At 48.1% G+C, this 22,079-nt stretch overlaps 1 protein-coding gene across 3 annotated transcripts in view; it reads left to right on the forward strand.

The window, feature by feature from the left end:
• Positions 1-15,000, forward strand: part of SLCO2B1 (solute carrier organic anion transporter family member 2B1) — a 360,204-nt gene extending 345,204 nt beyond the window's left edge. For all 3 annotated transcript variants that reach the window (XM_029602065.1, XM_029602067.1, XM_029602066.1), the window contains 2 exons: positions 4,812-4,932; positions 13,307-15,000. In XM_029602065.1, the coding sequence (XP_029457925.1) occupies positions 4,812-4,932; positions 13,307-13,790 (605 nt within the window). In that variant the 3' untranslated portion in view covers positions 13,791-15,000. The remainder of the gene's footprint in view (positions 1-4,811; positions 4,933-13,306) is intronic.
• The last annotated feature ends 7,079 nt before the right edge of the window (positions 15,001-22,079 follow it).

The following is a 22,079-nucleotide window of genomic DNA, read 5'->3' on the forward strand; positions in this document are numbered from 1 at the left end:
ACACAAGGTCGGATAATTTTATACATAACCAGCTATATTCAAAAGAATATCGAGATATGTTTAACATTATCTGGCTATTGTTAGCCATATAACTTTAATCAGGGATACTCAATGGTACGGTTATCCCACTGAATATCCAGGACAGGTTATCCGGCTTTCTCGTAGGACAAGTAGGATGGTAGTCCTCACACATGGGTAACATTATCAGATGGAGCCTGGCACGGAAAACTGATGTCAAAGTTTCTAGAACTTTGACTGGACATATTGAGCATGCCCAGCATGCCCTAATCCATGCTTCCATGTGGGATCCCTGTTCAGTCTCTTTTTTTCCACAGAACTATCGTCTTGGTCTTTTCTGAGCTCGTGCTCCTTTCTTTCATAAAAGTGAAGGAAAACTTTTTTCACTGATAATTTTCGGGTTTTTTTATGTTCAGGTACCTCTCCGGATCCCTCTAGCCTCTTAGGTTTTTTATCGGTTTGGTAAAAAACCGATAAAGAAGTCAGGTTTTTTATCAGTTTTTGTTCCATCTCCCATGGAGACGGCATCTCAGTGCCTGTCAGTATCAATCGCACCACTGCTGCCGTTGCAATTTTCACCCCTTCAGTTCATTTCACCATGGCCAAATAACCCTGAAGGGGCATTGCGCTCGCCTTGACAAGATGGAGAAGCTCTTCAGGGTGAGAAAGTCCAAGCCATCAACATCAGCATCGGTGGCATCGACACTGAACGACCAGGAGCCACATTGATGGACATCGAGCCATCGACGGGGCCATCCGCTCCATCGATGCCGTCTGATCTCCAACCAGAGGTACAGGACCAATTCGCTGACCTGCCATGTACAGGACAGAATCTCTTTGGAGATAAGGTGAGGGATGTGGTGGCCCAGTTGCAGAATCATCATGAGATCCTCCAACATCTCTTCGCCAGCACTTCGGACCTATCCTCCTCAGCCAGGAGGTCTGCGAGGCAGGGTCAGAGGAGGTCTTTCTCCCACCAGAGGAAGTACTATCCTCTGGCCCCTCCCTCTCATTCACAGAGGGGGGGCTCTCGTGGCTGTCCAGGAAGCAGTGAGCTCCCAAGCCCTAACCAGTGCCCCAGCCAAATCCCAGGATGGGGTTTTGACTTGTTTGTGGGAAGCATATGCCAGCTACCCGTACCCAAGATGCTGGATCCCCTGGTTGAGGGCAGGCTGGGGTATTGTCTCAAAAGCCTTCTACTAGAAAGTCCTACGGACTGAGTGGAGGAGTTTTTCCATGTGGTGTGAGCAGAAGGCCATAGATCCTTTCTCCTGTCCCGTACAAAACTGCTTGAATACCTTCTGCACCTCTCGGAAGCTGGCCTAAAACCAATTCCATTAGAGTTCATCTGAGTGCACTTGGTTCATACCACCATGGTATAAATAGTATGCCCATCTCTGTACAGCCCATAGTTGTATGGTTTATGCAGGGCCTACTTCAATTGACGTCTCCCCTAAGGTCACTCGCTGTGTCTTGGGACCTCAGCGTGGTGCTGGCTCAGCTGATGAAAGCTCCTTTTGAGCTACTGCGCTCCTGTGACTTGAAGTACCTGACCTGGAAGGTCATATTTTTTGTGACGGTCAGTTCAGCGCATAGGGTCAGTGAGCTCCAGGCCATAGTGACTTATCCTAGTGACTTATCCACCTTATACCAAATTTTAACATGACAGGGTGGTCTTGTGTATGCACTCTAAGTTCCTGACTAAGGTAGTAACAGATTTCCATCTTAACTAGTCGATCGTCCTGCCAACTGTTATGCCCAGGCGGGGCTGCATCTTGGGGGCATGTCAAGACTCATTCTGTCAGAGTCATGGCAATGTCAGTGGCCCACTTGCGAGCAGCTCCCATGGAGGAGAGTTGCAAGGCCGCGACATGGAGTTCTCTCCACACATTCGCATCACACTATTGCCTGGATAAGGATGGCTAATGCAACTTTCGAGATTTCCGACTAGTGCTGCAGTCCATTATCCTTACTAAATTAGACTATTGCAACTCCCTTTTGCATGGTCTCCCTGCAATAACAATAAAACCACTACAGATGGTACAGAATGCCGCGGCGAGAATACTTACCAACTCAAACAAAAGCGAGCATATCTCTCCCATACTGCAGACTCTGCACTGGTTACCAATCAAAGCCAGGATTTCGTTCAAAGTACTCATGATGATACATAAAGACATTCATAACATAGCCCCTCTCAAACTGAGCCATCAATTCCGTGCTCACACCTCTGAAAGACCAATCAGAAGAGCTTACAAAGGCTCTCTGCATTCCCCCCCTACTAAATCTTCTCTAAGCAAAAGAGCGTTATCTACATCTGTAGCGTTATCTACATACCGATCCGATATGGTAATTTACTATGAAGGTCGGTATAAAAAATTGTTAAATAAATAAAATAAAATACATCTGGGCCGACTCTTTGGAATACTCTCCCTCCTGACCTCCGTCAATAACATTGTCTCCTAACCTTCAAGAAAGACTTATAAACTTGGCTGTTCAATCAAACTTTCCCTGAAAACCCAAGTTCTCTTTGATGCAGGTCCTAGAACATGACTCCAAGGCCTATGGCTAACAGTTATTGGACTTACTGAACTATCTCTTCACAGTCCCCCCAGGACCCATCCTAGTTTTAAATAAAGTATTTTATTTATTTTATTTTATTTTATTTTATTATTATTTATCCATAATTTTATTTTTTTGCTCTCGGTTTGTTATGGTTTGTTATGGTTCCTTGTTTCCAAATGTTTTTCTGAATGTTGCAATTGCTAAAGTTCATTGTTTAATGTATCGCCTCCCAGCGAAAGTTCTGTTCCATTGTAAACCGGTGTGATCTATATTCTTTATAGGAATATCGGTATATAAAAATTCAAAATAAATAAATAAATAATGTGACAGTAGGTTCGACCAGTCTGTCCTCCGGAATCTCTTTGAGGTGTAGAACCCAACTCTTCCTGCCTAGGATCCATTGTTTGGTTTCAGCTGTCTTCCCCTCTGTTACCAAAAGCACCGTGGTTGTTCTGCCCGTTGGCACCTGGTTGGTTTCTGTTGGTCCCCTTTTGTGTTGGGGAGCAGCCTGTAGCTAGGAATTCACCCATCTGTGAGGACTACCATCTTGCTTGTCCTTGAAGAAATCAGAGTTGCTTGCCTGTAACAGGTGTTCTCCTAGGACAGCAGGATGTTAGTCTTCACGAAACCCACCCACCACCCTGCGGAATTGGGTTTCTCCTGATTTTGCTATTTTATTTTTATCGTAATTGTATGTAACGAGTCTGAAGAGAGACCCCGCATGGACGCATGCTGAGCATGTCCAGTCAAAGTTCTAGAAATTTTGACATAAGTTTTCCATGCCGGGCTCCATCTGATGATGTCACCCATGTGTGAAGACTAAAATCCTGCTGTCCTAGGAGAACACGTCTTACAGGTAAGAAACTCTGCTAACTCCAGCTGGATAATTTGTCCACTAAACAGCCAACTCTTAGTATCCATCAAAGATCCATCATTCCAAACCATGTGCTTCTGAGTGACTGCCTTCTTTCCCCCATGGTCTAGTTTAAAAGCTGCACTATCTCCTTTTTGAAGGTTAGTGCCAGCATCCTGGTACCACTCTGGTTAAGGTGGAGCCCATCCTTTATGAGGGTAATTTTCAAAGACATTTCCATGGGTAAAACATTCGCATCACACTATTAAAGTATAAGCAGTCCACAGAAATGGACTGCTTATACTTTAAAAATTGTCTCAAGAAAGGTGCCTGCACACATGTACCCCTGCTATTCTGTGAGGAGAGCTTTCCTAAGAAAAAATACACACGTATGTTTGAAAATTCAAAAGTATTTGTAGAAGTGAAAGCTACTCCAACTCCATCTGCCAGGAATGCTTCTTCTCACTGCAGGTAAAGTTACGTATGACGTGGCACTCTGGGAGGGCACTGTTTTACCTATGAAAATGGTTTTGAAAATTACCCTCCCTATGTCATTTTGCCCTTCCAAGAAATTGGAGTATCAATATCTGAGCCTTTTTCCTATTATTAAATAGGTCAACCCAATGACGTATATATTACATCTACCCTCTTATCTCAAGATTCATCCAACTTTTCATTTCTTGTTGCTTAAATGCAATGTGAAATGCCACAGGGTTGATCTTAGTCAATGGCCACCCTGAGTATAAAGTGCAGAACATTTTGTCTTCCAAATACCAAAGAGGTACCTGCTGGACTGCAAGTACTACAGAACCTTGGATCAGTCATGGGAACCCACATCCCCAGTTCCTGTCCCGTACAAAAGAAGGCGTTTCTATATTTGAAACCTTTTGAAGCTGGGATCCCAACTGGGGGGGGGGGGGGGGGGGGATCTGATGGGTCAGCCTTTTGGGGGATGAATGCTAACTTGGAGAGCTTGGGGGCTGCTCTTAGCCATAGGAAGAAACTAGGTGCTACCCATTTAAATCACATTTAAATTGAAGAGTCACTAAGTAACTAGTAAACAGAATGAGTTTCCTGTCCCTGCTTTGTCATAGTGCCTGTGCTGACTGTCTCTATTCCTCCCGAGTTCCTGGCAGCTCCCCACTCATCCTGCAGAGTTTGTTAACAACACCAGCAGTTATTTAGCCCCTGTGCGTACCTAAGAAAGGCAGATTTATAAAAGCAGCCGTGTTTTCCAAAATCCCAGGCCCTTATTGTAAGCGATGGCAATGTTCATTTAGAGCAACAAAAAAAAAAAACCATACTGCAGTCACCCTTTAATTTGCGCTTCTGCTGTTTCTCTACATTCATTTATTGCATGAAATTTCCTTCTTTTCAGCTTGGATGCCAGGACCCGTCCTTTATGGCACTATCATCGACAGCACTTGTTTACTCTGGGAAACGAAATGTGGAAAGCAAAAAGCTTGCCTGTACTATAATAACGATCTCTTCCGAATCAGGTAGGACTGTGGCTGCTTTAAACAGCGAGGTTCTCAGGCTGTCAGTCTGGCTCTTCAAGACATACTGGAAAAACTTAAAAGTGTGGGAGCAGACTTCAGATTGTGAGATCGCTCTCCCCAGTCCTGAATTAAGAGCAGTGCTTCTCTCCTGATACCACCCTTCCCCAAGATTCTCCCTTCCCGCTAGCTCCACCTCATGTAGCTCATCGCTGAAATATTCCCCCCTTGCTGCATCTTTACCGACCACCTCCAGAGGGCACCTCCCCTTTCTCTTGTACAAGCAGTGGGGTGGGCTTTTGCTTGCCGGCTGCTGCAAGCCGCTCTCTTTCTTTCTACATTTGGTTCCGGCTTGCATTACCCACCCTCGACTGATGAAGAGGTGGGGAACCTCACCAGCCACAGGCGATCCCCTTTGCCTGGGAACGTTAGAATTTGGGGTCACTTTGAGATTTGACAGAAAACTATTAGTCTCAAATGACACAATCTCTTTGAATTCTGGAAACCCGTTTTTTTTTTTTCAAAACGTGAACGTCACAAAATCACACGTCCTTTTCAGTTCGAAACATAACATTGAAAATCGTAGGGATTTCGTTGATTTGAAAACAGAATGAGGAAAAGAAAGAAAAATGTAAAATGAGGTAGGCTCTGAAATACAAAGGGCTATAGAAAAAGCCTGTATTTCTGTGTCGATTGAGCGTGGATATCAGCACGGAAACACAGGCTTGCTATTAAGACCACACACTTGCTTCTTTTTTTCTGCCATTCAAACAAATCAAGTCTGTTTATATTGCCGTATTATTTACAAAATTCTAAACTTAAATAAATTTCCTCATGAACTAAACTGTTCTTCACCCAGGTCCTGAACGTGGCCAAGCCCATATCCTGTACTCCTCATCCTAGCTATTTATCCTACAACGTAGGATAGTAACATTAAAATTGTATCAGCTTTTCGTATTTCTTTGCCTTTTATTCTTCATCCCCATGTCCTCTGCTCTCTTTCCTTTTATCTTGTTCATATCCTTATCTTTCACCATACACTTCCTTATGGATCTTTTTCATCCATTATATTTTCCATTCTTTATTCAAGCTACCTCACTTCATTTTTCATAGTTTAATCTGTATTCATATTCTTTTTTTTTTAATTATCTGTATCTCCCTTCTCCTTTTTCAGCATACCAGACTCTTTTGCCTCCCTCCTCTGTTTGGTTAACCCTTTGCTATATACTTTCCAACTTCTCTCCTTGTCGGTCCTATACCCTTTTGTGCATCTCTGTTTTGCCCTAGTTCCCTTTTCCGTGCTGTCTTTAACAGGCTCTCCTTTTCTCACTTTCCATGCTACCTGCCTTTCTCACTCCTCTCCTGTTTTTCACTCTCCCCCTTTAACTTCCTTTTCCTGGCGTGTAGCCAGATGGACTCAGAACCAATGGGATAGTATCCGCGTGCTAGCAGTTGGAGACGGATCTGACGTCAGCACGGGGGTATATAGCCCCACAGGAAGCGCAGCGATTCAGTAATTTCCGTCTCCAAAGCAGTTTGGAGTGCCTACACGCTGGTTCAGCGTGCTTTCCAAGACTACTTTCATTTTTCTCTTTTTTGCTTTCTTTTTTAGATTCTTGTCTCTACTATCGAGTATTGAGCCCCGCGCTCCTTCGGGGACGTTTCCAGCTCGCCCCCGAGTTGAGCTTCCCGGGGCGCCTACCGCGGCCCCCCGGTGGGAAAGTCCTCGGTCCGGCCGAACCGCGGCAGGGACATTGCCTCCCGGGGGAGACTCGGGGGGGCGCCGAGGCCCTCGGTCCCGGCGTGGACGAGGTAGCGGGTGCAGTTCCTCCCTTCGCGGCGGTGAGAGGTACCGGCCCTTTCCCCCCGCTGCCGGAGACCGCCTGGGTTCCAGGCTGGAAGCACCGGAACGCGGGTAAGGCGTACATCTCTGCGCACAGGTCTCCGAAGTCTCGAGGATCGGCGGCGTGGCAAGCCGTGGAGGAGCGGCCCTATTCAGGTATTCCGCGCCCGTAATAGGCGCGGCTCTCTTCCTTCTTGTGCGCCTATGGTATTGTTTGCGCGTATTGGCTGCCACTGTGAATGTTTGCCGCATACTATTGTAAGCTCCTTATTCAATGCTTTTGAGCTGACTGCATATTATTGCCACTGTGCGCCTGGTATATTAAGAGCTTATTGCTGCCGCATATTATTGCCACTGTGCGCCTGGTATATTAAGCGCTTATTGCTGCCGCATATTATTGCCACTGTGCGCCTGGTATATTAAGCGCTTATTGCTGCCGCATATTATTGCCACTGTGCGCCTGGTATATTAAGCGCTTATTGCTGCCGCATATTATTGCCACTGTGCGCCTGATATATTAAGCGCTTATTGCTGCCGCATGTTATTGCCACTGTGCGCCTGGTATATTGAGCACTTATTGCTGCCGCATATTATTGCCACTGTGCGCTTGGTGTCTTCAGCGCCTATTGCTGCCGCATATTATCGCCACTGTGCGCTTGGTGTATTCAGCGCCTATTGCTGCCGCATATTATTACTGTTGTGCGCTGGTTCTCTTAAAGCGCCTATTTCTGCCGCATATTCTTGCCATTGTGCGCCTGCCGTATTAAGAACCTATTGCTGCCGCATATTATTAGGCTTGTGCGCCTGTGGTATTAAACGCCTATTACGGCCGCATACTCTTACTATTGTGCGCCTGCTGTATTCAGCGCCTATTGCTGCCGCATATTGTTAGGCTTGTGCGCCTGTGGTATTAAACGCCTATTACGGCCGCATACTCTTACTATTGTGCGCCTGCTGTTTTCCGCGCCTATTGCTGCCGCATATTATTAGGCTTGTGCGCCTGTTGTATTAAGCACCTATTACTGCCGCATATTCTTACTATTGTGCGCCTGCTGTTTTCCGCGCCTATTGCTGCCGCATATTGTTAGGCTTGTGCGCCTGTGGTATTAAGCACCTATTACTGCCGCATATTCTTACTATTGTGCGCCTGCTGTTTTCCGCGCCTATTGCTGCCGCATATTGTTAGGCTTGTGCGCCTGTGGTATTAAGCACCTATTACTGCCGCATATTCTTACTATTGTGCGCCTGCTGTATTCAGCGCCTATTGCTACCGCATATTATTGCGCGCTTCTTTTCGTTGGTATGGATCAGCACGCAGCCACATCCTCGGCGCAGCCGCTTGTCTCCGGCCTTTCAGCCCTTGGCCTCTGCTCTGCCTGCCACCTTAGAGCCACGTGCAGTGCTGAGCCTGATGCACTATGTGTCCAATGTGAGGCAGCAGGGGGCCCCCTCTGGCCTGGACCAGTCTCAGCCACAGTTTCTTGACAGTTCCCCTGGGGCTACCCCGGATTTGGGGGGCAGTCTTAACCATTCGGGAATCCCGGGGGATCTTGTACCCCGGCGATTGGAGGCTGCTTCTCTTTAAGGGTATTCATGCCTTTGTCCAAATGCAGACGGCTTCCCGTCCAGGCCCTTCTGATCTGGCCGCCCCTGTGGTTCCTGTTGTTTCTGCGGTTCCTGCGGTGGCTGCATCTGCGGCGCCTCCTGCGACCGCTGCTACGGTGGCTGCGCCTAGGGATCCTGTGCCTGGACCCTCACAGCCTTATCGGGAGCGAGACCTCCTGCCACTGGACAGTCCGGATCAATCGGACCAGGAGTTTTCGCCGGACGAGTCCGACCTCCCGGACGAGGGGGACCTCCCCCCGGGGATTGAACCTTATAGAACCATGAGGCGGTTCTTCCCTAAGGAGGACCTCTCGGACCTCGTGACTCAGTGTCTGGCGGAGTTAGATATCACTGGTCCCAGCGCTTCGGTTCCTTCGGCGCAGAACCCCCTGCTGGAAGGTCTTCGTCCTACAGCCCGCCATTTTCCTTTCTTGCAGGCGGCTCAGCAACTAATAGAATTGGAATGGGCGGCGCCGGTGGCTTCCTTCAAAGGGAGCCGGGCCCTGAAAGGTATGTTGGCTCCGGCTCTCCAGGACCTGTTGGCATGTCCTCAGGTGGACGCCTTAATTAGCGCTGTGGTCAAGCGCACTACAATTCCAGTGGAAGGGGGGACAGCCCTTAGGGAGCCCCATGACAGACGAATGGACACCATTCTGAAGCAAACGTTTGAGGTGGCGGCTCTTTCTTTGCGGATTGCGGCCTGCTGCACGGTGGTGACACGTGCCTGCTTGTCTCAGGCCAGGAACAACGCTCCAGCGGCCGACATGGAGTCCGCTCTTTCCTTCCTCACCGATGCCGCATCGGATTTGGTTCGCACTACTGCTAAGGGGATTTCATCCTCCGTAGCCGCCAGGAGGCAGCTCTGGATCCGGCCATGGTCAGCTGATGCGCCTTCAAAGTCTCGTCTCACCAGGTTACCCTTTCAGGGCTCGTTTCTGTTTGGCAGTGACCTTGATAAGCTAGCCACTACCTGGGGTGCCTCTCCTGTGCCTAGACTCCCGGAAGACCGATCCAGAAGGGGACAGCACTCTTTTCCACGGCCCTACAGGGGCAGGAGTTCCCAGCGCTTTGTTCCGTATAGGGGGAGCTATCAGGCGACTCGTCCTCCGGCCAGGAATCAGTCCTTTCGGACCAAGCAGCGCAAGCGGGGGGCAGGCCCGGGCTCGGGCCCCGGTCGCGCTCCACAATGAGAATTTGCCGATTCATCTGGGGAACGAAGCCATAGGGGGCAGGTTGACCCTCTTCTACCCCAGATGGGTCGAGATTACGTCGGACCAGTGGGTCCTCGCCGTTATCCGGGAAGGATATTATCTGGATTTTCGCCTTCTTCCTCCGGACAAGTTTGTGGAATCTTCATGTCCCCGGCACAAGGAGGCAGCGTTAGAAGCTACCCTGGCGAGGCTCCTGTCCTTGAACGCCATCCTCCCAGTACCTGCCTGGGAAGTGAATTCTGGACACTATTCCATTTATTTCATGGTACCCAAGAAAGGGGGCACTTTTCGGCCTGTGATGGACCTCAAGTCGGTCAATCGCTACTTACGGGTACCGAGGTTTCGTATGGAAACTCTGCGCTCCGTCAAAGCCGCAGTCCAGCCCGGGGAATTCCTCACGGCATTAGACCTGTCAGAGGCATACCTGCATATTCCGATCCATCCAGATCATCAGCGCTACCTGCGCTTCAAGGTTCTGGGCCGCCACTTCCAGTTTCGGGCTCTACCCTTCGGGTTGGCCACGTCCCCACGGACTTTCACCAAAGTGGTAGTAGTGGTGGCTGCGGCCCTCAGGCGAGAAGGGATTCTGGTCCATCCCTACCTAGACGACTGGCTGATCAGGGCGAAATCTCGAGAGGAGAGCCTGCGGACAACTGACAGAGTGATCGCCCTTCTGGAAAGCTTGGGCTGGGTAATCAACCTCAGCAAGAGCTGCCTATGGCCTTCCCAGTCAATAGAGTATCTGGGAGTGCAATTCGACACCCGGGCGGACACGGTCAGTCTTACGACCAAGAGACAGTTGAAACTTCAGCAACGTATCCAGTATCTGATGAGGGTCAGTCGGCCCATAGCCTGGGATTATCTGCAGGTTCTGAGTCTCATGGCATCCACCCTGGAAGTGGTGCCTTGGGCGCGGGCCCATATGAGACCTCTACAGCATTCCCTGCTCTCTCGCTGGAGCCCCCGTCGACGGGACTATTCCACGCACCTTCCTCTACTGGCCAGAGTTCGGATCCAGCTGCGGTGGTGGTTGCAGTCCAACCACCTGAGCAGGGGGTCGGCGATGTCCTCGCCCACGTGGACCTTGCTCACCACGGATGCCAGCCTAAGCGGCTGGGGAGCACATTGCGAGGAGCTCACCGCGCAAGGGCGATGGAACAGAGAAGAGTCAACGTGGAACATCAATCGCCTAGAAGCCCGGGCAGTCCGCTTGGCCTGCCTTCGACTCGCTCAGAGACTAAGGCACAGAGCTGTCAGAGTGATGTCCGACAACGCCACCACGGTGGCCTACATCAACCGGCAGGGTGGAACCAGAAGCCGACAAGTCTCTCTAGAGATCGCCCCACTGATGGTTTGGGCAGAGGCGAATCTGCAAGACATCTCCGCCGTCCACATTGCCGGGAAGGACAATACCACAGCAGACTTCCTCAGCAGAGAAAGCCTGGATCCGGGAGAGTGGCAGCTGTCCCACACAGCTTTCCAGATGATTGTCGATCATTGGGGGATTCCGGCCATGGATTTACTGGCGGACAAGTCCAATGCTCAGGTACCCAGATACTTCAGCCGCAGGCGCGACCCGTTCTCACGCGGAATCGATGCCCTGGTCCAGCCATGGCCTTCAGGGACTCTACTGTACGCCTTCCCTCCGTGGCCTCTGCTGGGCGCACTCATTCACAAGATTCAGACCCACCGGGGCCTAGTTCTTCTAGTGGCACCAGACTGGCCAAGAAGACCCTGGTACGCGGACATGAGAAGACTACTGGCAGGGGAGCCTCTTCCCCTGCCTCCTCTCCGGGACCTTCTGCATCAAGGTCCCATTCTACACGAGGATCCAGCTCAATTCTCTCTTACGGTCTGGCCCTTGAGAGGGCTAGACTGAAGAAACGAGGTTACTCGGGGCCCGTGATTGATACACTCCTCCGAGCTCGCAAGTTTTCCACATCCCTTACCTACGTACGGATCTGGAGAGTGTTTGAAGCCTGGTGCGACACTCACGACACCAATCCACAGGCCGCCACCATACCTATTGTGTTGGATTTTCTGCAGGATGGGCTTCAGAAGGGTCTCTCCCTCAGCTCCATCAAGGTTCAGGTAGCGGCACTGTCTTGCTATGGTCCCAGGAGGGATGGCAAGACCATCACCAAACACCCAGATGTCTCTCGTTTCCTGCAGGGTGTCAAGCATATTCGCCCGCCACTAAAGTGGCCTGTGCCCTTATGGAATCTTAATCTTGTTTTGGATTTCCTCGCGGGATCCACCTTCCAACCCCTTCGGGGCTTGTCTCTTCGGTCTCTCACCCTGAAGTTGGTGTTCTTGCTGGCGGTGTGTTCCGCACACCGCATCTCTGAGCTACAGGCACTGTCCTGCCGTGATCCCTTTCTACGAATCACTCTGGAGGCTATCCATCTTCGGACGGTTCCCTCCTTTCTCCCTAAAGTGGTTTCACAGTTTCATCTTAACCAAACTATATCCTTGCCTACCACGGTAGGTTTGAAGAAATCTGAAGAAGGCCGTTTATTGCGCCATCTCGACATCGGCAGATTACGGCCCAGGTATTTGGACGTGACACAAGACCTGCGAAAGACGGACCACCTGTTCGTCCTCCACAGCGGGAAGAAGCAAGGTGAAGCGGCCTCTCGGCCCACCATTGCCCGCTGGATTAAGGAAGTTGTCAGAGCAGCCTACGTGGAGGCTGGGAAGGCTCCGCCTCTTCAGGTTAAGGCTCATTCCACCAGAGCACTCGCAGTGTCCTGGGCGGAGTCCAGGATGCTATCACCTGCAGAGATCTGTAAAGCAGCGACATGGTCCTCCCTCCATACCTTCTCCAGGTTCTACCGCCTGGATGTCCAGGCCAGGGAGGACTCGGCTTTTGCGAGGGCGGTACTACATGGTCCTCAGGCAGCCTCCCGCCCTGGCTGGGAGTAAAGCTTTGGTACATCCCATTGGTTCTGAGTCCATCTGGCTACACGCCAGGAAATGTTTGGATTACTTACCTGGTAATCCCCTTTTCCTTAGTGTAGACAGATGGACTCAGCATCCCGCCCTGCTGCCTGTGTACATGGGTTCACCGATTCCAGGTAAGCCATGGCTTTTCTTTCCATGAGAGCGTACGCTCTATCCGGGTCCATGCCTTCCGGTTGTGAATGCTGGCGGTCTCCAGCCACTGTCAATCGGTCAGGGGGATCCTGTTTCTCCTTTTCACTGAGCATCAGTACACACATCCATAACAGCTTTTGCAAGGAAGATTACTGAATCGCTGCGCTTCCTGTGGGGCTATATACCCCCGTGCTGACGTCAGATCCATCTCCAACTGCTAGCACGCGGATACTATCCCATTGGTTCTGAGTCCATCTGTCTACACTAAGGAAAAGGGGATTACCAGGTAAGTAATCCAAACATTATCCCCCTCATGCCTTTCTCAGAAGCAGGCAGACACACACATATATACATATCATTTAATTCATATTTTAATAGAATGAAATACTATTCTTCATAGAGATTGATGAAAAATTGGTAACTCTCTGTAAGGAAGCTGCTTTCTTGGGAACAGGAGAGGAACAAGCCCCGAGGGAAGTCTTAAATAGTATAGGTTTAATCAAATACAAGACATCACTACTAGTACTAAATTCTTTTAATCTGTTATCAAGTTGATCATTATGGCTATCCTAGACAATTAACTGCCACATCCATGTTTACTCTTTCTTTTCTATGTCTTCAGATACATTGGTCTACAGTTTAGCTTTCAGATTGTAGCATTTTTATGCTATGTGGCCGTATTCTTCATTTTGCAACGACAAGAAAAGAAAACTGTAGACTCATCAGATGCACTGAGTCGCCCACAGGAAGAAAAGATGACTGAAGAGTCCAAGACAGAGCCCAAGATAACGCCTGAGCCCAAGATAACGCCTGCGCCCAAGATGAAGCCTGAGCCCAAGATGAAACCTGAGGCCAAGATGAAACCTGAGGCCAAGATAAAGCCTGAGCCCACGATGAAGCCCGAGTCCAAGACGAAACTTGAGTACAGAAAAAAGTCTGAAACCAAGATAGATCCCAAGATGGCATCCAAGACAGAGCTGAAGATGAGATCCAAGACAGAACTGATGATGAAACCTGAAAGAAAGCTTGAGAGAGAACCTGACACAGAGCACCCGAGAAACTCACAGGTGGAGGAGGTGAGAAAGATATCTAAGACAGATTCTTAGTCCAAAGTCTGAAGCCGAGATACTGAACAGACGTGGGACAGATCTCTTCCTCACACTCCACACGGCAGCGTATCTACTGATTGGAAGTGCAAACCAAGCTGGAATGCTTTCATTTTTCTGAAGTGGTTCAGCTGCGCGTGAGATGAGATTAAATACCATTTACTGCCATTTTATTTTTTGTGGAATGTTATCATTGGTATAGTATTTACAATATATAGAGGACAAGTTTCAAAGACATTTACCCAGGTGAATAGCCATTTAACCAGAAAAATTGTCTTAACTGAAAAATGCCCTCTTCAAAGCAGCTAAAAAGTAGATGTGGGGCTTACAGTGTCTATACTTTTAACCACGTTGAAAAGAGGCATTCGTGTAAGTGTGCTTACGTCAGGGGCATAAAGTATCCATGCAAAATGGAATTTTCAGATGTACTGAGCACCTAGTTTTCCACCTTTCCTTCACCACCAGAGAAAGGAGATGCAAAATCCACAGAGACTTTTGTGCTCCAGTACCCATATACATGAATTTTCAGAAAACTACACATGTAATTTTTCTTTCAATATTGCATATCAGGTCTGCATATACACAATTACCCATGGACACTGCACTTAATTGGGCTACTGAAAATTATAAACAAAAATAGAGGTAAGCATATGATAAATTTCAATTAAGTCTTTCCACTTGGCTTTTGAATATATCTTTATTCTAACAAACACATGTATAAACTCCAGCACAGGCTATCAAGCATATATCATGTGTGTGAAGTTTTTTCATATATATTCATATAAAAATATACAACATTTCTTCCAAAAAATTATTTACACAATAAATCACTCTCCAGTAAGAAAACACAATCACACACACATGTACCCATACATCCTAAAGTATTCACACAAACATTAATCACTTACAACAATTTAAAACCATGTACAGAAATATAAACAAAGATTATATCCAATATAAAAACAAAAGTTTCAAATGACCTTCCAAAGTGCCCTTCTTGATTATGATCCTGGCTTCCCGCAGGATTCTAGATTCATCCTCTAGTACTGTGTGCGTTGGTGGTATTCAAAAATGCCATTTCTTTATTGCAAACCTGGCTTTTAAAATGTACTTTTATATGCATAAATGAGCTTTAGAAAATTGCTGCTTTTATGCAAGTAACTCCTTTGAAAATTCACTCCAAATGGCTGAATTGTCGAAAGGTTTTATGCAAGTAAATGAACTTTTGAAAACTGCTATGATATGTGCTACTTTTATGTGCGGAACTCCTTTGAAAATTACCTCCCTACGGGCCCATACAGTAAGGGGCGGTAGAAAGAGGTGCGTTAAGGGCCGGGCGCACCCGCATTTGCCGCACGCACAGTTCGGATCAAATACCGCTCGATACTCTATTTAATTGGCAAGCAAATGCAAGCTGCGTCCAACGCGCGTCCATGAAGCGCAATCCATTTTACTGTATAGAGCGCTATACAGCGCCTATACAGTATCCTGGGTGCGCTGGTACCTGTCATTTCAAATGACAGGTACCAGGAAGTGGATCCCAACTTTAACCAAAAGAAAACCTAAAAACTTAAAAGGTGCAGGGCAAAAAGCGACTCGACATGTAAAGTATTGTGAATAAGTGTAACCAAAGTTAACTTACTTTTTCTTTCAGCCCTCTCTGCCCTCCTCCGGAGGCGCGCACCGCAGCTCCCCTGCCTCCCGGGGGCACCCGCGGCGAAAGTGTCTTCCAGCGGCCCGCGCCGGCGAAGACGGATGAACGTACGCCCAAAGTGCACGGGCGCTCAAGCCAGCGAAAGCACATGAACGGGCGTGCGTGACGTCACGGCGTACGTTCATACGCTTCGCTGGCTTGAGCGCCCAAATTGACGGGCCCCCAAGTCAGCGAAAGCGTATGAACGTACACCGTGACATCACGCACCCCCGTTCATGTGCTTTCGCTGGCTTGAGCGCCCGTGCACTTTGGGCGTACGTTCATCCGTCTTCGCCGGCGCGGGCCGCTGGAAGACACTTTCGCCGCGGGTGCCCCCGGGAGGCAGGGGAGCTGCGGTGCGCGCCTCCGGAGGAGGGCAGAGAGGGCTGAAAGAAAAAGTAAGTTAACTTTGGTTACACTTATTCACAATACTTTACATGTCGAGTCGCTTTTCGCCCTGCGCCTTGCTCAGGGAGGAGGGGATTTTAGGTTTTCAGGTTTTCTTTTGGTTAAAGTTGCTTCGGGAGGAGGGGAGAGAGGACTGGGGCTGCCCCGGAGACCGGCACCCATGGACGCGGCCAGGGCAGGTGAGCGGGGGCTGGGGGAAAGTTTGCCGCCTACCCTTACCCCTGCCTCTAACGCAGGGGTAAGGGTAGGCGGTAATTTAGCAGGTTAAAGACGCGGTTAAACTGCAGGTTAAAAAGGCGATAGTCGGGGCACGCGTTACTGTATGGGAGGGAATAGCTAATCCGATCGTTTACATCTCATATACATGCCGCGGGCGGAAAGGGTTACCCGTAGATTTAAAGAAGCGGTAAGGATGGGTTAAAAGGGATAGTGAATCGCAGGTTGGACTTACGTGGCCAAATTGTGAGTAGAAAGCGGGTTAGAAGCAGGGTAACCACGGCCGCGCTTTACTGTATTGGCCCGGATTAGCTATTCCCTCCCATTCAGTAACGTGCACCCCGACTAAACTTTAGAGGCATAATCAGTAGTAGCCGGCTATCTTAAAGTTAGTGGGCCGGTGCTTTTCAATATATTTATATATTGATCTGGAAAGAAATACGACGAGTGAGATAATCAAATTTGCAGATGATACAAAATTGTTCAGATTAGTTAAATCACAAACAGACTGTGATAAATTAAAGGAGGTCCTTGCAAGACTGGAAGATTGGGCATCCAAATGGCAGATGAAATTTAATGTGGATAAGTGCAAGGTGATGCACATAGGGAAAAATAACCCATGCTATAATTACACAATGTTGGGTTCCATATTAGGTGCTACAACCCAAGAAAGAGATCTAGGTGTCATAGTGGATAACACATTGAAATCGTCGGTGCAGTTTGCTGCGGCTTTCAAAAAAGCAAACAGAATGTTAGGAATTATTAGGAAGGGAATGGTGAATAAAACGGAAAATGTCATAATGCCTCTATATCGCTCCATGGTGAGACCGCACCTTGAATACTGTGTACAATTCTGGTCGCCACATCTCAAAAAAGATATAATTGCGATGGAGAAGGTACAGAGAAGGGCTACCAAAATGATAAAGGGGATGGAACAGCTCCCCTATGAGGAAAGGCTGAAGAGGTTAGGGCTGTTCAGCTTGGAGAAGAGATGGCTGAGGGGGGATATGATAGAGGTGTTTAAAATCATGAGAGGTCTAGAACGGGTAGATGTGAATCGGTTATTTATTCTTTCGGATAATAGAAGGACTAGAGGGCACTCCATGAAGTTAGCATGTGGCACATTTAAAACTAATCGGAGAAAGTTTTTTTCACTCAACGCACAATTAAACTCTGGAATTTATTGCCAGAGGATGTGGTTAGTGCAGTTAGTATAGCTGTGTTTAAAAAAGGATTGGATAAGTTCTTGGAGGAGAAGTCCATTACCTGCTATTAATTAAGTTGACTTAGAAAATAGCCACTGCTATTATTAGCAACAGTGCATGGAATAGATTTAGGGGCGGATTTTTAAAGGGTTGTGCACATAATATACACGCGTAACCCTTTTAAAACCCTCCTGCACGCGTCGAGCCTATTTTGCATAGGCTCAGCGACGCGCGCAAGCCCCAGAACGAGCATATGTCCCGGGGCTTGAAAAAATGGGCAGGGCGGGCGTGGGACTGAGGCCTCCGGCACAGCAGTTGCGCCGGCAGGCGTAAATAAAGAAACAAGGGTAGGGGGGGATTTAGATAGGGTTGGGGGCCGAGTTAGATAGGGGAAGGGAGGGGAAGGTGGGGGGGGGGGGGGGCGAAAGGAAAGTTCCCTCCGAGGCCGCTCCGATTTTGGAGCGGCCCTGGAGGGAACGGGGAAAGCCATCGGAGCTCCCTTAGGGCTCGGCGTGCACAAGTGTGCACCCCCTTGTGCGCGCCAACCCCGGATTTTATAACATGCGTGCGGGTGGGCGAGCATGTTATGAAATATGGCGTAGATTTGTGCGCGTCGGGTTGCACGCACAAATCTACGCCCACGCGTAGATTGCAAAATCTGGCCATTAGTTTTTGGGTACTTGCCAGGTTCTTATGGCCTGGATGGCCACTGTTGGAAACAGGATGCTGGGCTTGATGGACCCTTGGTCTGACCCAGTATGGCATTTTCTTATGTTCTTAAAACCTATTGATAATTTAATAGCATATGTTCCAGCAGTTTTCAAAAACCTATTTTTTTAACACAATTTTTCCTTGAAGACCATCCTTAGAAAATTAGCCCATAGATATGTGTTACACCATTAAGGATGCTTATTCTCAAAGAAGGAAGCCATTGTGCTTGCTATCAGGCCGATACAGTACAGTGCGCTCCGGTGCATGTTGATGGCCCTATTAGTTATTCCCGCGCGATCCAGAAAGTAAAATGTGCAGCGAAGCCACACATTTTACTTTCAAAAATTAATGCCTGCCAGTGCCGGGGAAGTGTACAGAAAAGCAGAAAAACCTGCTTTTCTGTACACCCTCCGACTTAATATCATAGCGATATTAAGTCAGAGGCCCAGAAGATGGACACTCAATTATGCGGGTGTCCGTTTTCCGAACCCATGGCTGTCAGCGAGTTTGAGAATCGACACCGGCAAAATTGAGTGTCAGCTGTCAAACTCGCTGACAGCCGCTGCTCCTGTCAAAAAAAAAGGCGCTAGGGAAGCGCTAGTGTCCCTACGCCTCTTTTTACCGTGGGCCCTCATTAGCATATTCTTCCCTCTGAATCGCGCGCACAGAAGAGTGGCCTGTGCACACGCCCGCTCTCCCACGCCCGCTCTCCCACGACCTTTACTGTATCGGCCCGTATATTAGTCCACTTTAATATGTAGACCTAAGGGTAAACAAAGCTGTAGGTGTTATTCTTTTATTGGACTAATTTAATGCTTCTACGACTAGCTCTCAAAAGCTAGTCACAGATGCATTGTTAGTCCAATAAACAGGGCCGGCTCTCCTATTAGGCGAACTAGGTGGTCACCTAGAGCAGTGGTTCTCAACCTTTTTCCGGTCAGGACACACCTGACATGGTTCTCACATGCGTGACACATTGAACACGTGACCATCATAGGGCTCAATGTAAAAGTACAGTTTGCATCCACAGGAACTCCCCTGACCCACAATTATGGAAGTAAAGCAGAATTATGACATTCCCCATACAACTCACCTTACAAAAAATATATTCTGGTTCTAGTGTCATCTCAGTGACAGCAACACAAACTCCAACTACCAGGCTCAATAGCCCTACTTATGAAAAGACAGCAGTTTATCACTAATGCATGTCCTCTTGAGAAAATTCTTTTATTGGATATTTATATTTGGCTTTTCCGTCAAGCCTTCTCAGATCCCCCTGATACACACTAGACGACAGAACATCTTTCAGGAACAATGGATCTCCGTACTACACCTTAGTCCTGAATAAGAGCCCCTCCTGACCCAACATTTGTTTATTCTATTTATTTACTACGTTATTAAGCCTTTCTTTCCAGCAGTCTATGCTTCCAAGTTTACTCCCCTTGTTGAATGTAACTTTGTTCTTCCTGTTCAATCTATTGTTTTTTGGTTACACTCTCTGGTTCAATTCCCCAATTCGATGTAAACCGATCTGATATGGTCCTCAACCATGAAGGTCGGTATAGAAAAGTGTTAAATAAATAAATAAATAAATAAAAATACAGCAAATAAGACTGATAGAGTAAAATACCTCACCTCGGTCACATACACAGAACCGACCTAACATCCTCCCAGGATCTGCAGTAATGCACATAAATTAATCCGCACACAGTTACACTTGTATTATGGAATGCACTCAAACAATAACAACCCTACCTATGAAAAGCCATGCTACAAATATTAAATCAGGCCCAAAACACCAATACACCTCCTATTAGGAAAACAGAACTAGCCAAGCAGCTATAGATCCCAACGCAGAAATAATTGTATAACTATACTAATTAGAATAAATGTTTCACAACAACTTTGAACAGAATAATATCCAACAATTAAAAACTCATAAAATATTATTTAAAATTCTCCAAACACCAATACAATATTTCAAAACAGCAGACACATCACATAATATTCAGTAATTAAAATGGCAGGCAATCAAGAAAGATAAACTTAAAAAGCCACCTTTACTTACCCCCTCCAGCAGCTCTCCTACTCCCCTTCCATGCAGGCCAGTAGCACACACCAGAAGCAGTAGTGGCTGAAGCTCTGTACTCATGGTCCTCTTCCTTAGGGCCCATGACCAGTCTCTCTGTCTCTCACCTCCCCACAGACCAAGAAAGAAGAATCCCATAGGCCATGGGAGGCTAATTCTGCTGTCTCCTGCGCCGATTTCTGGCTGCTTCTGATTTTGCTTCGGGCCCACACTACTGCTCGGGGCCGCTGCTGCCCCCGCTACTTTTTCGTGCAGCATGGCTCTTTCTTCTTCCCGCGCACCCCACTGCACATCGCTTCCTGTTCCGGGCCAGGGTGGGGGCAGGTGCGGGAAGAAGAAAAGGCCCAGCCGCAGTTGCCAGCCTCCACTAACACTGCTGCCGTTCCCATCCAGGCCTGAACGTGCTGATAGCCCGGGCGGCAACGGCAGCAGAGGAAGATAGCCTGCCTCTCACTCTGTGAAAGAAGAGGGGGAGGGGGGGAAGCAGCGGGAGACCAGTAGCACGTGACACACCTGCCGCTGCTTGGCGACACACCGGTTGAGAAGCGCTGACCTAGAGTGCTAAAATTGAAAAATACCAGAATCTGGGTGCTGTCCACCCACTTCTAAGGAAGGCCTGGGGTGAAGTTGCCTTGCTGGTCTAAACCGAAGCGCTCCCACTGTCTCTCTCCTGCCCAATCTATCTCCACATTTGATTGGATGGGAGCTGTCAAGTCTGGCTCAGTCTTCCACTATCTTCCTCCTCACAGGGTCACAGGTAACTGCTGTTACCGTTTTCCCTGCCCTTTCCTGTTGTCTCAGCCAATAAGGCAATCACACAGGGGGGCAGGCGCATGTCTGAAGATTTGCCTAGGAGCCTGATACCCTTCTACTGGCTCTGCCATTTATTTTTATTTATGGCCGGATTTTAAAAGGGTTACGCGCATAAGTTATGCGCGTAACCCTTTTAAACCCCTCCCTTCGTGCACCGAGCCTATTTTGCATAGGCTCGGCGGCGCGCGCAAGCCCCAGGATGCGCGTAAGTCCCAGGGCTTCGCAAGGGGGCCGTGTCGGTGGCGTGCCGGGTGGGCGGCGTGATTTTCGGGGCATTACGGGGGCGTGTCAGGGGCATGGCGCCAGCCCGGGGGCCTGGTCGAGGCCTCTAGACCAGCCCCCGGGTCGGGTGATGGCTCGCCAGCAGCCCGCTGGCGCGCGCAGAGTTACACCTGCCTCCGGCCGGCGTAACTTTGCCAACAAAGGTAGGGGGAAGGGTTAGATAGGGCTGTGGGGGGGGGGGGGTTAGGTAGGGGAAGGGAGGGGAAGGTGCAGGGGGGGTAGAAGGAAAGTTCCCTCTGAGGCGAGGGAATGGGCAGCGCGCACAGGGCTCGGTGCGCATGTAAAGAATTTTGAATGGAAGTATTGAGGCTTTTACCATTAGCAGAATTTAAAACCAGGGGATCCTGCTTAGATAAAAAAACTCCCACTTCCATTCTCTTCCCTACCCTTTTCTGCCTAGAGACAAAAAAGTTTATGTTCAGGGGTATGTGCTCGTATCTACCACAGAACTTTATTCACCATTTATTCATGCAACACAACATGCAAAATAAACCAGTCAGTTTATTGTAAAAATATTTTCTTTATTTCAGATAAAGAAAGGTATGAATAAAAATCTCTAAATGACTAAGAAACACTTTTATGTTCAAATCTTAACTTTACGAGAGTATATCCTACAATCAATGTCATAGCCATTAATAAAGTAATTGAAATTATTAAAATCAGATAAATGTCAATGTCATCTTTTGCTTAATCAATGCATTTCTAATACATCTGCCAATCTAGAAACAATAGCAATTTAAAGGTTCTCATATACTTGAATAAATGATTATATATTTACCAATTATCTGAAGCACCCGCTCTGTGTCTCTCTAATCACGTGCAAAGAAAATCAAAGTAGCACTCTTTTCTATCTATACATCTATCTTTTAGCC

The sequence above is a fragment of the Rhinatrema bivittatum genome, chromosome 5, assembly GCF_901001135.1.
Source record: "Rhinatrema bivittatum chromosome 5, aRhiBiv1.1, whole genome shotgun sequence".
NCBI classification, from domain to species: Eukaryota; Metazoa; Chordata; class Amphibia; order Gymnophiona; family Rhinatrematidae; genus Rhinatrema; species Rhinatrema bivittatum.